This window comes from the organism of the source record quoted next, unplaced genomic scaffold, assembly GCF_019419815.1.
Source record: "Pyrus x bretschneideri cultivar Hongxiangsu unplaced genomic scaffold, Pyrus_bretschneideri_v1 Contig95, whole genome shotgun sequence".
NCBI lineage: Eukaryota > Viridiplantae > Streptophyta > Magnoliopsida > Rosales > Rosaceae > Pyrus > Pyrus x bretschneideri.
Window position 1 is genome coordinate 451,114 of NW_025999837.1, and position 13,620 is coordinate 464,733.

At 37.6% G+C, this 13,620-nt stretch overlaps 2 protein-coding genes across 10 annotated transcripts; one reads left to right on the plus strand and one right to left on the minus strand.

Moving 5' to 3' along the window:
• The first annotated feature begins 300 nt into the window (after positions 1-300).
• LOC103934097 (protein FLX-like 3) lies at positions 301-7,357 on the plus strand. 9 transcript variants are annotated; one of them, XR_007255590.1, is made up of 7 exons: positions 301-447; positions 994-1,565; positions 1,702-1,847; positions 2,439-2,518; positions 2,668-2,898; positions 5,906-6,392; positions 6,640-7,357. XR_007255590.1 is itself a non-coding variant. In XM_009343798.3 (5 exons), the coding sequence occupies exons 2-5, from the start codon at positions 1,039-1,041 to the stop codon at positions 2,749-2,751; spliced, it is 837 nt and encodes a 278-aa protein (XP_009342073.2). In that variant the 5' UTR covers positions 301-447; positions 994-1,038; the 3' UTR covers positions 2,752-3,098. The 9 variants fall into 9 exon arrangements, 1 of the variants encoding a protein (XP_009342073.2); XR_007255589.1 differs by having other exon boundaries at positions 5,906-6,140; XR_007255592.1 differs by having other exon boundaries at positions 5,906-6,140; positions 6,648-7,357.
• Positions 7,358-9,110: 1,753 nt separating this feature from the next.
• LOC103960470 (phospholipase D alpha 4) lies at positions 9,111-12,327 on the minus strand. Its single transcript, XM_009372953.3, is given in 5 exon segments — positions 9,111-9,660; positions 10,046-10,838; positions 10,841-11,242; positions 11,331-11,891; positions 12,190-12,327. Coding segments are annotated over 5 exon segments (2,295 nt in total). The 5' UTR covers positions 12,283-12,327; the 3' UTR covers positions 9,111-9,214.
• Positions 12,328-13,620: the final 1,293 nt, after the last annotated feature.

Consider the following 13,620-nt stretch of genomic DNA (forward strand, 5'->3'; position numbering starts at 1 on the left):
TACTCCTGTTTTTGTCCATCAGACAAAAGATACTAACAAAATTAAAAAGTTGAAATTTTTTTAAAACCATCGGTTCACAACAACCCGGTTCTACGTATGAGCTCCTCCATTCTTAGCCGTTAGATCTTTGTCTACACGGATGGTCCGCACACTTTGTCCGCACCTTGGAAACGCCCTTCATTGGCATCCGAATTTCTATGTTGGGCCAGAAAAAAGCCCATATTAATTCTATGAGGTTCTCTAAGATGTGGAGCCCACAGTTTCTACAATCTGAGGGCCCAATAGGATTGGAGCCTGCTAGAAAACGACTCGCTCGGAGCAGCATTCGATAGCCTGATACGCAAATACAAAATTGAGAAATTGGTCGCTCTGAATTTTCCGCCCAGAAAAGAACACCTCAGGAGCCAGGACCTCCCTCATTCGTTCAGAAATTCGATCGAACAACAGGTTCGGATTCCAGTTTGTTTAATAACATTTTGGTTTTCGTTTTTTAATTCGATAAAGTATAAAATAAATGGAAATTTGGGTTCTCTATTATTTTTAATTGTGTATTAATTGAATTGAAACTGCGATTAATTACTGTCTGATGACCTGAGAAAAGTAGGTTTTTTTATTGGATTATATATGCATATTGTTTGAAGTGATGAGAAATTTGGAATTTCAGAAAATACTTGTGTTTAATTTCCTTCAGTTTCTCGGAACCCAAACTAACCTATAAGGATGGATTAATCAGATATGAGTGGATTAATTATTTGGATAAAATTTATTTTTATATGCTTCACACATTGACTGTCAAATTGTGTAATTGATTAAATTTCAGCTTGTGCAATGCCATACTGTTTAATTTTTAATTTGAAAATATTAAAATAATTTGCACTGCCTTCAGAAAAAAGATTTCCTGAGTTATATGGAGAATGTTAGTTTGGAGAATGTTAGTTTGGAGAATGATTTAGCAGTCACTGACATGTTCATTATCTTTCCCCCCCTCTTTAGGGGTGATATTTCCTACAAATTTGTGGGTTTTCAGGACAACTTACAATGGCAGGAAGACATCGTGTTCCACGTGAAGCGATGAATGACCGGCGTGGTTATCCTTTTGAAGGACCTTATGGCCGAGGTCCTCCTATGCGGTCTCTTCCCCATCCTGCAATGTTGGAGGAAGAACTTGAAATGCAACATGCAGAAATTCGGAGACTCTTGGCTGATAACCGGAGGCTGGTTGAGGACCGGATGGCGTTACAGCATGAGCTTGGTGCTGCCAAGGAAGAAATTCATCGGATGAATGTTGCCTTTTCAGATATTCGTGCCGAAGAAGAAATGAAATCAAGGGAGCTCTATGAGAAAAGTAGGAAATTGGAGGCTGATCTACAGGCAACTGAACCCTTGAAAAATGAGGCTAAGCAACTTCGCTCTGAAGTTCAGAAGCTGAATACTGTTAGGAAGGAACTTGCCACACAAGTTCAGACCCTCACGCAGGACCTTGCGAGGTTGCGGTCTGACAATAAGCAGATTCCTATGCTGAGGACTGAGATTGATGGTCTGCATCAGGAGCTTATGTTTTGTCGGTGTGGACCTGCTTCTCTTGTATTTGTTTTCATTTTCTTGTCCCAGAGCTCATTTTCAGTGTACATATCTTATCGAGAGTGTACGAGATTGACTGCTTCTATATAAAGTTATTAACTTCGAAGTTTTGTTTTGTAGAAATGCGGTCGATTATGAAAAGAAGGCAAATATTGAGCTTATGGAGCAAAGACAGGCAATGGAGAAGAACCTAGTTTCTATGGCACGTGAAGTTGAAAAACTACGCGCAGAACTTTCTAGGGCTGATGGTAGACCATGGGGTACAGGTATTACTTATTTATCTTACCGTATTCTAGAGGCATTTATTTCCTGCATATGGTACATTTCTTGAACCTTCACTTGTATGGTAAAATTGGCTTCTGAAAACATGTATGAGAATGGTAAACCCCTCTCTCTCTTACACACGCGCGAGACACTGCACTACATATTCAGGCGTGCAGCTGCAAAGAAACACACAACACTTGAAGACAAACTCACACAGTGGTGAAACAATTATATTTTGCTTACCAAGTTACCAACATATAAATTTTGCATCACATTCTGCTCTTATATTCCTCTTTTTGGTGGAAATACTTAATTTCATGTTTATTGATTCGTTGAGCTCTGCCTGGTGTTGAATAGAGGAATGAATTTCATCTTCCACAACCGCTTTTGGGAGTTGGGTTGAGATCTCGTATTTCTTATAATCTATTACAGAAATTAACTATTTTTATTTCTTTGCATGGGCGATATTTGAATTTGTTTCCCAGCGATCATGTCAAGGAGCAAAAAAAGAGCTTCTTGTGCATTTGGGATTATGGTGTGACATCTTGCTTTCAGTCTCGTAATTCATATCTCATCCTTTTCTTTCTTTGAAGGTGGACAATATGGTATGAATTTCACCAGCCCAGAAGGGGCTTTTCCTGCTGCATATGGAGATGGATATGGGATGCACATGGTATGCTTGCTTGTATGATTGGAATTCCAATATTTTTTTTCGTAATCAGTTGCTTTTCGCCTTGGTATCTCTTTTCTCGGAAATGGTCTAATGGTGTAGCTTTTAGGTTTTCACTTTTCTCTTAAATTGTCTCTATGCTTATGTGTTAGGGTGCTGCTGACAAAGGGCCTATGTATGGCCTGGGTCCAGCTTCATGGGGAGGTTCCGAAAAGCCTCGCATGACTCGTCGCTGACATCTGGGTGATTATTGTTTCAATGACAGAGTTATACATGCCACCTTTGGTTGCTCGTCATCTGAGCCTAAGTGGTCAAGAAGCTTTAGCATCTATGCATGCACAGCAGCTCAGTACTCAGTAGCCGCTTATTTTTCTCAATACATTGTTAGTCATCTTAAACTGATGTATATAGGGTTTTATTATCTCTTTGCTTGATTACTAGACGTTAATTACCATGTCTGTGATAGTAGTATAATGTTTGCAATTTCCTGTCCTAATTTGCATCAGTTATATCTTATGTTGGTTATTTGACCATGTAACTTATAAAAAGGATTGTTTTCTATCTAGCAATGTTCTCTTGATTATATCTTCCTTTCTCTTCCTGGTTGGTAGAATCAAACTTTAGAATGGTGCTATAGTTTAGTGTTTTCTTTTATGAACTTGTGTGGAGGCTGGAGCATGTCTGATATGCAATTGAAGGGAAGCTATGTGATCATTGTATTGCATGAACGTAGTGCAACCTGTTTTCTGTAGATGATGCAATTGTTGGATTCGAGTTGTGTCGATTCGTAATTGATGAACAGAACATGTATGGTGTTCAGTTTTCTGGGGATGTGGGTTTATTTCTTGGAAATTCCTTGTTGCTGGTTTTGGTGTTGGAGGTGGCCATGCTATCACTTATGCATCAATTTATCTGCGTGTTGGAAGTGGACATGCTATTACTTATGCATCAATTAAATAGGACTCATGATCTCTCTTAGGTGGGTAGTTAGGGCCTAAGCAGTTGTAATTCTCTGGAAGTAAGTGTCAGGCTTTTCCATTTGTAGGTTATATTTTGACTAGGACCCCAGGATTCCATATGGTTTATTTCCCAGGTTAGTATCTGCAGCTCTGTCACAGCATCATTATGTGACTTCTCTGGATTAGTGGCCTTTGGATAAGCACTAGATTTTCTGTTATGCACTATTGAGAAGTTCCTGGTATTACCCATTGCTTTTGGCTGGTATTGGAATAATGGATTTTGGAAATGTGGCCAGCATAGGCCCTCGTTGCGGCAGGCCTGAGCACAGCTGGTATCTGGTGTATTGTTCTCAATATTTATCTGCGGTGCATGGGACCCCTGTTATGATGTTCTAATGGAGAGTGTACCAAAGGGTTGTTTGTATAGTTTCAAGTTTTCTGGGGCTTGGTTGAAGTGCTTTATATTGTGAAGGTACTGTAGACCACTCTTTAGTGCTCTTCCTTATGCCCTAAATAGCCAAGTTAGATTTTTCCAGTAGTTAACTTTACTCCGTTGTAAGGGGTATGGTTGAGTAGGATAATTGGGAGTTGTTATTTTTAGCCTGAGGACATGTTTTATACAGAGGTGGAACTTTGTCCAAATAAAAGGGCTGGATGTTGGAGCTTTATATTCCTATTTTGAACTTGGTTATTGAAACAGAGTTGTACAGTGTTTTCTTCTTTCAAATATGTGGATTAGTACGATTTTGCTTTACGGTGAACGTGGGCGGCAGAGTGGAGATAAATTGGTTATATTCTGTTAAAAGTAGATGAAGATTCGTGGACTAGTAGTATTCTTGTATCTGTTGAGCATAGTGTAAAAATTCAGGAGCTTGGTCAGTAATGCAATCTTGCTACTTTGTCATGTCTTGTTGCAAAGTTTCTTGTTCCTGATTTTGAGCTGTGAATCTGCAACTTCCATCGTCAAGATATTTCTAGCCACACCTACAATATGGCAAGTTGCTCCACGCGATGAGATGATGCTGGACTGTCTCAAGAAAGGATGGTGGCCTGCCATTGGAAAAGAGGCGAGCTACTTATCTGAACTTAGAGGCAAGTATTCTTCTTATTTTTATGGGTTTCATGGGTATGGAGTCTTCCATCTTCTTCCCTAGCTGGACTTAGTATTTGATTTTCTGTGCTTGTATGTTGCCGCTTTTATATCCTTGACTACTGGTTATATTGCTTTTATTTAAAACTAAGAGTTTCTTTCTTGTAGATTTTTTAACTACCTTCAACTAATTTACCGTTAACTTTCTAGTGAATTATTATTTCATTATAATGCAGACAGTTGTTCCCTATCTTGCTTTATTAAGGCTTATAGGATATTAGTTTCAGACTATCTATAGAAAGACGTCTCTAGTTGGTTGCCTCTTTTAGAGAATACCTTTGGCCGGTCACGTTAATATCTCAGTTTGATTTTCTGGATGAACTTGCGTTGGAAAAGCTGATGAAACAAATAAAGAATGAGATGAGGTGAGATCATGCTTCTACTCTCTTGAATGGACTTGTTACCACTTACCAGATATAGATTCTTATAAAGGATGATAAGAGTGAGATCTGGTCAGAAGGGAAATGGGGTATTTTTCTTGGTCGACTGGAGCAGCCTATGGGTCCACCTCTTATAATGAAAATTTCAGTTCGAGTCTGGAGATGGGATCTATCTTGATTGGAGAAGTATAGGGCCGTTCTTTTGTTATTCCATTAGACAGTCTAAATTGTTCTCTTGTAACTGTAGGAGTTGATGTTTCTGAAGTTATCAGACAATGGCACAAGTCCTCTGGAGATACGACTGCTAGCTACAGAATTTCATGATGAAAAGCAATAGTCTATACGGCAATAATGATTGGTCTTGGAGCTTGTATCTGACATCTAATAGGAAAAACTTTGATAGTTTTTTTTCATCAACGTAGCCACATGAGCATAGTCTTTATTCTCAAATGAGGAAAATCTTTAGATGGTTATTGCCCAACAGTCTGATCATCATTGGAAGTGAGAAATTTCTTTCTGAATATAGACAGACCCAGTCCACCTGCTCTGGTGGATTGTTTTGTTGAAGATTTAGATTAAAGAACATTTTGATTGAGAAGTTGTAGCTGAGTATGTTTCTTGTATGGTCTGCTAGGAACTAAGATAGATTTGACCGAATTCCACAACTTCTATTGAAATTGTTATTCAGTTGCTGATTTGTTGATTGCCTTCCATATACTGCTATAACCTTGCCTACGAGGTGAATTATGATCAGTTAATTCTGCATGCTTGTCATAGTTTTCACTAAAGTTTTGCCCATATTACACTATGTTGTCTTTAATTGATGGTTTTACCTACTTATCATTTTAGTTTCACAATTTAGCTGTATGTTAACTAATATTTTCACCTTCATTTGCTGCAGATGGAAGGCACGTATTCAAATGCATTAAACAAATATTGAGTGGACCTGCTGTTCCGGAGGAGAATAGACGTAAATGTGATTTATACAAGAGGTTGGTTTGACTTAAAGACTGATGGAAGAAAATATCTTACCCCGTTGTTGAAATTGGTGATAATAGCAGAGTCTATGCAACCTGTTAATGTTGTTGAAGACTCGAAGGTGTAAGGATGCCCCATGCAGGTTGTCATTTCCGTTAGTGAGTGCATGCTTCCCATCTCCTTTACTTGAGTTCAGATACACTTGCTAGGCAATTCGATGTTAACCTTTTTGACAAAGAAAACTGTCATATAACTGATTTTTCAACATAGCAAAATAGAGGAATCATGTGTCTTACTGGAGCTTGTAAATATGGATTTCACCTTCCGCCTTACTCTCACTTGTCAAATAGGCGATTGATTGGAGCATCTTTTGTCCGGTCATATTGTCATTCATATTTTTGAAGTTTTAGGTGCGACCTTGTACTTTGCTGTACAACAATGATATGATTGGTTGCAGGGCTATTCTTCTTTCATATACGCATTTTGTATAATATTCAACATCCTTTTCAATTGTCTTCCATTGCTAATTCACCAATGACCCTTTGGTTTTTCTCTTTTCTGTATCATCGGTATTTACTTCTCATATCTGTTTTGCAAGTCTTTGAGTTTAATTTAGATTAGAAGGTTAAATAGTTTTAACAGTTGAGATTAATTCAGACTTGCAGGTTAATTTTCTCCCTAAAAGAAGGGGTGTAATTTGGCTGTCCTGCTTGCTCCCATGCACTCCTCTCCTGATTGTGGCCGGCCACCCGGTGACACGATCTTCTCACAGTATGCTGCCACTGATGGACGACATCTTGAAGATGTTGTGGATGGATTTACTAGGTCAATCCCAGAAATGCTCATGCCAGTTGAAGTAGGGGAACCTTCAAGGCAGTAAAAATCATATCAACGCAGCTCCGTTTTGTTGGTCAAAGCAATCCTAAAATGCAGCCTATCTTCTGATTCTGAGATTCCGGCTTACAGTAGCACAGAACTGTCAACATTTTCAGTCTCGGAGGATAGAATTTCATCCGGCATTTGAATGCCGGATTCCGGATTCCAACAAAGTGGCAACTGCCATTTGCCTGACCTGAAAGTAACTGCAGCTGTTAGGTAGAACCGTACAAGTAATACAACAGAGGAATTAATTGTCTACAAAACTAATCACACCTTCAATTTTGCTTGAAAAAAAAAGAAGCAGCAACTAATATAAGTAGCCGGAAAAGAAATTAGAGCGGATATGCTCTCACTATGCATCCGAGTTTCAATCTCCCTTCTCGCAGTTATGATTAGTTTAATTAAAATGTCATTAGCGAGCTTACTCTATCTAGAAAAAGTTTCAACGGAACATTGGCAACAACTTTTTGGATTAATTTAATTCTCCATCCTTCAATTATTTAATTTTGATTTGACTATTATAACCCTAGAGAGTAGACATATCACATGGTTTATTGTAGTCTTTGATGAGAGAAGAATCGAATGTGGGTTCTTGTAACTTTCCTCCATTTTGCCACATCCCAATTCCCAACACATCATTTTACGGACATTCGTTAGAATACTACTTCGCTGTTGAAGAATGGAAACAGATGTTGCTGAAATCCAATCACGTATAGACATGCATCCAAATAATTGAAATTGGAACACCGGTTAGACACATATACATCTATAGTTGGAGTTCAACAACAATTGCCGCTTTTCTTTTAGCGAAGTACACTCTAATTTCAAGTTAAAATTATTAACAAAAAAATGAAAACCTTGATTTGATATTGGGTTCATCTTTTCATTCTTAAATGTGTCGATTTAAAAAAAAAAAAGAATTTAAATGATTTCCAGTTATGTCAATAAAATAAAAATAGAAAATTGTTATTGGTACTTTAAAAATTCTATTGTCCACTCCTCATAATTTTATTTTTGTTTCTAAATATAAAATATTTAAAATGCTAATAACAATTCTTAAAAATATATGTAAACTTTTGTCATAAAACATTGCTCGTGATGTACGCATACCATATAAATTGTTTTCCACCTCGAGACTCAATGGACAAGGTTGCGTTGTAAATTTGCAATTTCCCCTTCTTTCGGTCTATTAATTACTAAGCAAAGCAACCTGGGGTAGGTAGTGGATATGGATATGGATCATATGATAGTCATAACTGAGCAATTTTGTGTAATAATCTTGGGTGCTTTTTACTTTTGTTTCTCTAATCAATGATTCGTAGTAATTTGAAAGGCTAAAAACGTTTTCAGATAATTAAAAAAACGCTTCTAGTAATGTTGTATACTTCTAAAATTTTTAGCATAAAATTTTCTTTAAAATGATTTCTAATAAAATCTCAGCTCGATTCCGTCGTAGCACGATATTGTCTGCTCTGAGCTCACCATTCCCTCACGGTGTTGTTTTTAGGTTTCGGCACGAGAACTTCCCAGGGGGGTCACCCATCCTAGGACTGATCTCGCCCAAACTCGCTTAACTTCGGAGCTTTTATGGGATCCGGAGCCAGTGAATTCCCAAAAGGTCTCGTGCTATAGGGAGGGGAGCATGTACATATAAGGCACATCACCCCCTCTCCGTTGGTCGATGTGGGATCTTACATGGGAGGGGTAGGCTAAACCTCACAATAGGCTAGCAATAATGTTGTTCAAATTCGTTTTTGGCGAGAATCAAACCTAAAATCTCTCACTTACAAATCAAGAGGAATATTACTAGACCATAGTACTAAGTGACAAGATCGTGCATATTCAAATTTGAGATATTAAAAAAAAAAGTAGTATTTCGGTGAGCAAAAGAAGTTTGTCCTTGTTCAAAAAATGGGATTACTTATGGGACTCACTCTATACCAAGTTCAATGATTCAAACCCTTTATATTGTAAGTCTTGATTTATAAATCATTCTTACAAAAATTCAATTCAATCTGAAACTGTTTCCCCACTTAATTATCACAATAAAATATCAATGTTTCTCAAACCCTATGGTTCATCAATTCTTATAAACTCAATCTGATGCTTCAAATATTACTAATTTGGCTAATATTTATTTTTTGCAGTCTTGACATCAAAATAGTACTCTCCTTATTCACGCAACGCAGCCAAAGGGTTTTGCCAAATGAAAATTTTGTGTACTTCTATATTTTCCTGTAAACAATGACTGATAAATAACTCTTTTTTTATTTTATTTTTTTGAGATAAGATAAATAACTCTTAAAAGAATTAAAAAATAAAATATATATATTAAAAATGGCTAATTAATTGACTATGTAGTAAATATTGGTGGAATCACTTTTGATCTCTTGCCCTTCACCAAAGACTTTGTATCTGGAAAATGATCACCACTACCTTCCACAAGGTCCTCAACATATCCTTCCTCTGTTACATTCATGGGGTATGTCACAAGATGAACACCTTCCATGTCGATCACTTCTTCTCCACTGTAAATTTTCCACATCCGATCTCCAATAAAACGCATCGTCTGCACGCATTCTAAGCTTTCAGGATGCTTGAACAATTCTCCGGCACGACCTGTGTGTTCATACCATAATGACATCCGGTATGCTCCAATGTCACCTTTCGAGCTCACCGTCGTCTTGTTATCACCATTGTCGGACTGGTAGCATCCAATTGCGATCTCAGTGTCTCGGTGTCCGTCCATGGATCTTTGGTTTATGTTTGCTGATCCTATGATAAGGTATGCATCGTCCACTAGAACATAGTAGGCACCAAACAAAGAGAAATTACGTTAATAATTTAAGTTTCTTAGATCACATTATTAAATGTACCATATTATAGATAATATCTCTAATAGATGCCAGATTATATATAGGATTACTCAACTTTAATTTTACGAAAAAGTAGAAATCGGAATCAAGTAATAAGTAATAAGTAACGGTGCATGTATTATGTTTACTGATCAAATTAATGATTGCATTTCTCACAAAATTGTAAACTACGTGAATCTAATAGTAGGTTTTCGCTTCCGTAGGAGATGCGGCCAATTGGTAAATACTATATATATATATATATATATATATATATATGTATATATAACTATTTAAAAAATAATAAATATTGAAATTTATATACATACCTATCATGAGCTTGGAGTGAACATAGACCATGAACCTCCTATGCTTTTGTGCATTCCAATATTGTGTTGCATGGTAAGGAGAATGAGGAGGAACAAACTCCCCTTGGATCTCAACTTCTCTATTGGCAAGGCAATAGAAGTTCAAATAGTCTCTCGGGTGATGCCCTTCAACTCCACTTTCTTTTATGGCTTCTCCAATCAATTTATACATCATTGACATCGTCTCTCTAGTCCAATGAAGTATATCCTGCACAGATTCACTCTCAGGTAACCCTTCTGGCCACATCGGAATCACAATATACACTGCAAACCTCTCCTTTGCTTTGATCTTATGGACCACTTTTAGTGCAATTTCAACGGGGATCAAGTTTCTACATCCACAATGCCGATCGTTCTCCCACAGATAGCACCCTCCCATGAAATACTGGTTCTCGATGTATAGAAACTTATCGGCACGCCTAATTGCTTCAACGTAGGCGTCATGAATGCTATGCTCCACGGTTAGGCTTTGAAACAATTGGCTTGCTGAAACATTGTCAATTGACCTAAGAACTTGAACATTCCAGCCCCTCTCAGAGGGTTTACTTGCATAAGTCTGTTGAAAGAGGCTTGTTAATGTGATAGAAGGGACCAATAAAGAGGGATCACATTGCTTAGTCCATCGTTGCTCGAAATTTGTTAGTACATCCCAAGCAGCCTCGCCAGTTATACAAGCGTGAGCATCATGCCACGGCGTTCGTGGCCCTCCTCTCTGAAGGCTAGCCCCGGAAATGTTGGTCTGGTAGAAATCAGCACAAATGATTCTGTATTGAGGGTTTGAAACAACGAATGTTGCGGTGTGTCATAGCGCCCATCGCAAAGATCTAAACCCCCAACAAAGCTCATGATTTCTCTGTCACTTGCACTGGTGCTAGATTTGATGTCTACAGATATGGTTTTCTGATGGTGAGAGAAGATTGTGGGAAACTTGTCGTGCAATCTAGGGCACAATTTGCATATCACTTTCGTATGTGCAAAGTAACAAAATGCATCTTCATCATGTGTTCCCATTATTCCTTTGTTCTTGATGATTTTCAAAGAAGTTTCATCATTCCAAAGCATTACTCTCACTGCCACACCTTCCTCAGCCTTCTGCTTTAGTAATTCACCGAGCTTCACCCCTCGCGCACGCGGGTTGTCTGTTTGAAGATCCCTGACCTAATTAAGAGCACAATATTAGGCTCCGGAAAACAAAAGACCCAGTATTAATTTATAGATTGGAAAATTGTGTTGGAATTCTACTTACCAGAACCATCTTAGGATTGAAAGACCAGCCCGCAATGTAAATCAAATGTGTTGCCTCCTCAATGGCTTTGTAAACATCTTCCCATAGTCTTCTCGGAGTCCCACAGAACTCCGGCGTAGGGTTGAAAGTTGAGCAATGGTGAGCATCTTGATAAAGAGTGACATGGCTGTTGGATCTTTGTGGAAATGATGCATTCCTCAGCCCCTTGAATCCACCATTATCAGTTATTGTCCCCCAAGTTGGTTCAAACTGCACGGGCTTAAACCATAACATGAACCGGAGCTTGAGTTCTGGATTTGGCTTCCCATTTTCGATTACAAGAGGGAGGAAACCGTTGATAAAACTTGCTTCGTTTAGTATCTCATGTGCCTGAACTTGAAATTTTCCCAAGATGGAGCACTTTGTTTTCATGGTAATGGTAATGGTCGAATCAGGCGGATGAGCACAAAGGATTTGAAAGGTTTGGTTCCACACACGGTCTCGTTCATGGGTCGTCTTTGCTACTTTCTTGTTGTCTATTTTGATGGTCACATATGCAGGCTTCCCAGTGGCAAAAATACACTGCAAAACAAGATCACAGATTTCCGTTAGAGCAAAAACCCAACTCTTTGAGTTTGAGACAACAAATGGTAGAGGAATGATTAATTAGCCTTCTACCTCTTGCATGTATAATGCATTGGAAACTTATAATAATCAATAGCTACACGGTAAACAACTATATGTAAAACATGACGGTTTTCTCTACCGGTACTACTTTACTAGAGGAGGTGTGTGCTCAAATCTCATGAACGATAGTTGCTGATAAAATTGTAAGCATATAAAAAAATAACAACGATAGCGAGCTTGTGACAATACTTACATTGAAGGGGAATGGTGGTGGTGAGTAAGGTGTGGCATGGAAGATGTTAGCTTCAAGAGTTCCATGGAGAAACTTATGTACTTTTCCCTCCATAGCTTTCGCCTTCAAAACAATCTGGGGTGAGAGAGAGAGAGAGAGAGAGAGCTTGTCAATTAGTTTTGTGTGTGTTTGCAGATATAGAAGATCGATGGGAAGGAGACTTTAAGTGCAAATGATAAGGTTGGTAGCCGCAACGAGTAGGAAAAACTTGTGAAACTTTGAATGTACAGTCTTAGAGGCAACCCTCAACTCCATCACAAGTTTTTACGTCAAGCTGAAATATCTTAAACTGAAAAGAACGACACATTAATTAATTGATTTCCCAAAACAACCCAAATTTCGAGTGTCCCATTTGTTTAGTCTTCCATTAGATTAATTATTACAAATTAATTAGTTAGAGCCGAATCTAAGAGTAAATTTAGATGACATGATGATCACAATAAACTAGACAGCCCGACAAGCAAGAGTCTAATGTTAGGATTAATATCCTTAACTTTAGTTTGACTTGCGAAACAAAATTGCCAAACTTTTTATAAGTGTTTATTTTTTTTTTTTAATCATACGATAGATTTTGTTAGATTAAATGTTAAATTAGCCACCGACTGAGTTCAAATCATGCTGTCATGCAAAAAATCAACTCATTTTCACCAATGTGATAAAGGGGGTTCCCCAACCCAGCAAAATTGGCAAACAAGCCTATTTAGCCCAAAATATATATATATATATATATATATATATGAAATATATTTATTTTTATATATAAGAGGAGTGAAGGGTAACTTTATGTACAAGAAAGTGGTTGGGAGGATGATGAGTGTGAGGTGAGATTAGTGATAATGACTTCAAGGCACGTTAACATGTATGGACGTCAATGTTACAAAGGAGAACCCAAAAGGAGAAAGAACATGATGAAAAGTTCATACCAAAAATGGAAAATTACAAAACTAACTAATGGGTTGGGACTTGGGAGTCTGAGGACAACTAGGTGATGATTAGTATCGGGGAGGGCTCAGATTGAATTGTAATGGATTACTCCTTAATTTTTAAGGCACATTGAAGATAGAATTGAATGATTTTTTATTTGGATGGAATTAGAAGAAGATTAGACACTGAAGAAAATTCATCCCTTCTAATCCTACAATTTTGAAGAGAATTGGAATGGATAAGTTTTTTTTCATGAGTAATTCATCTTTTTACTCTCTAGTTTGTCATAATATTTACATTCTCACCTCTAATATACCTTTAAATTAAAGATTTATCAATTCTAATTCAATCTTACATACCAAACGAACCCATGAAGATTTGGAAGTGATAAGGATTTAAGTTGTAAGGAATGAATGAGGATTAATAAGAGTTTACTAAAGTTTGTTGAACTTTGCAACCATGAACGTA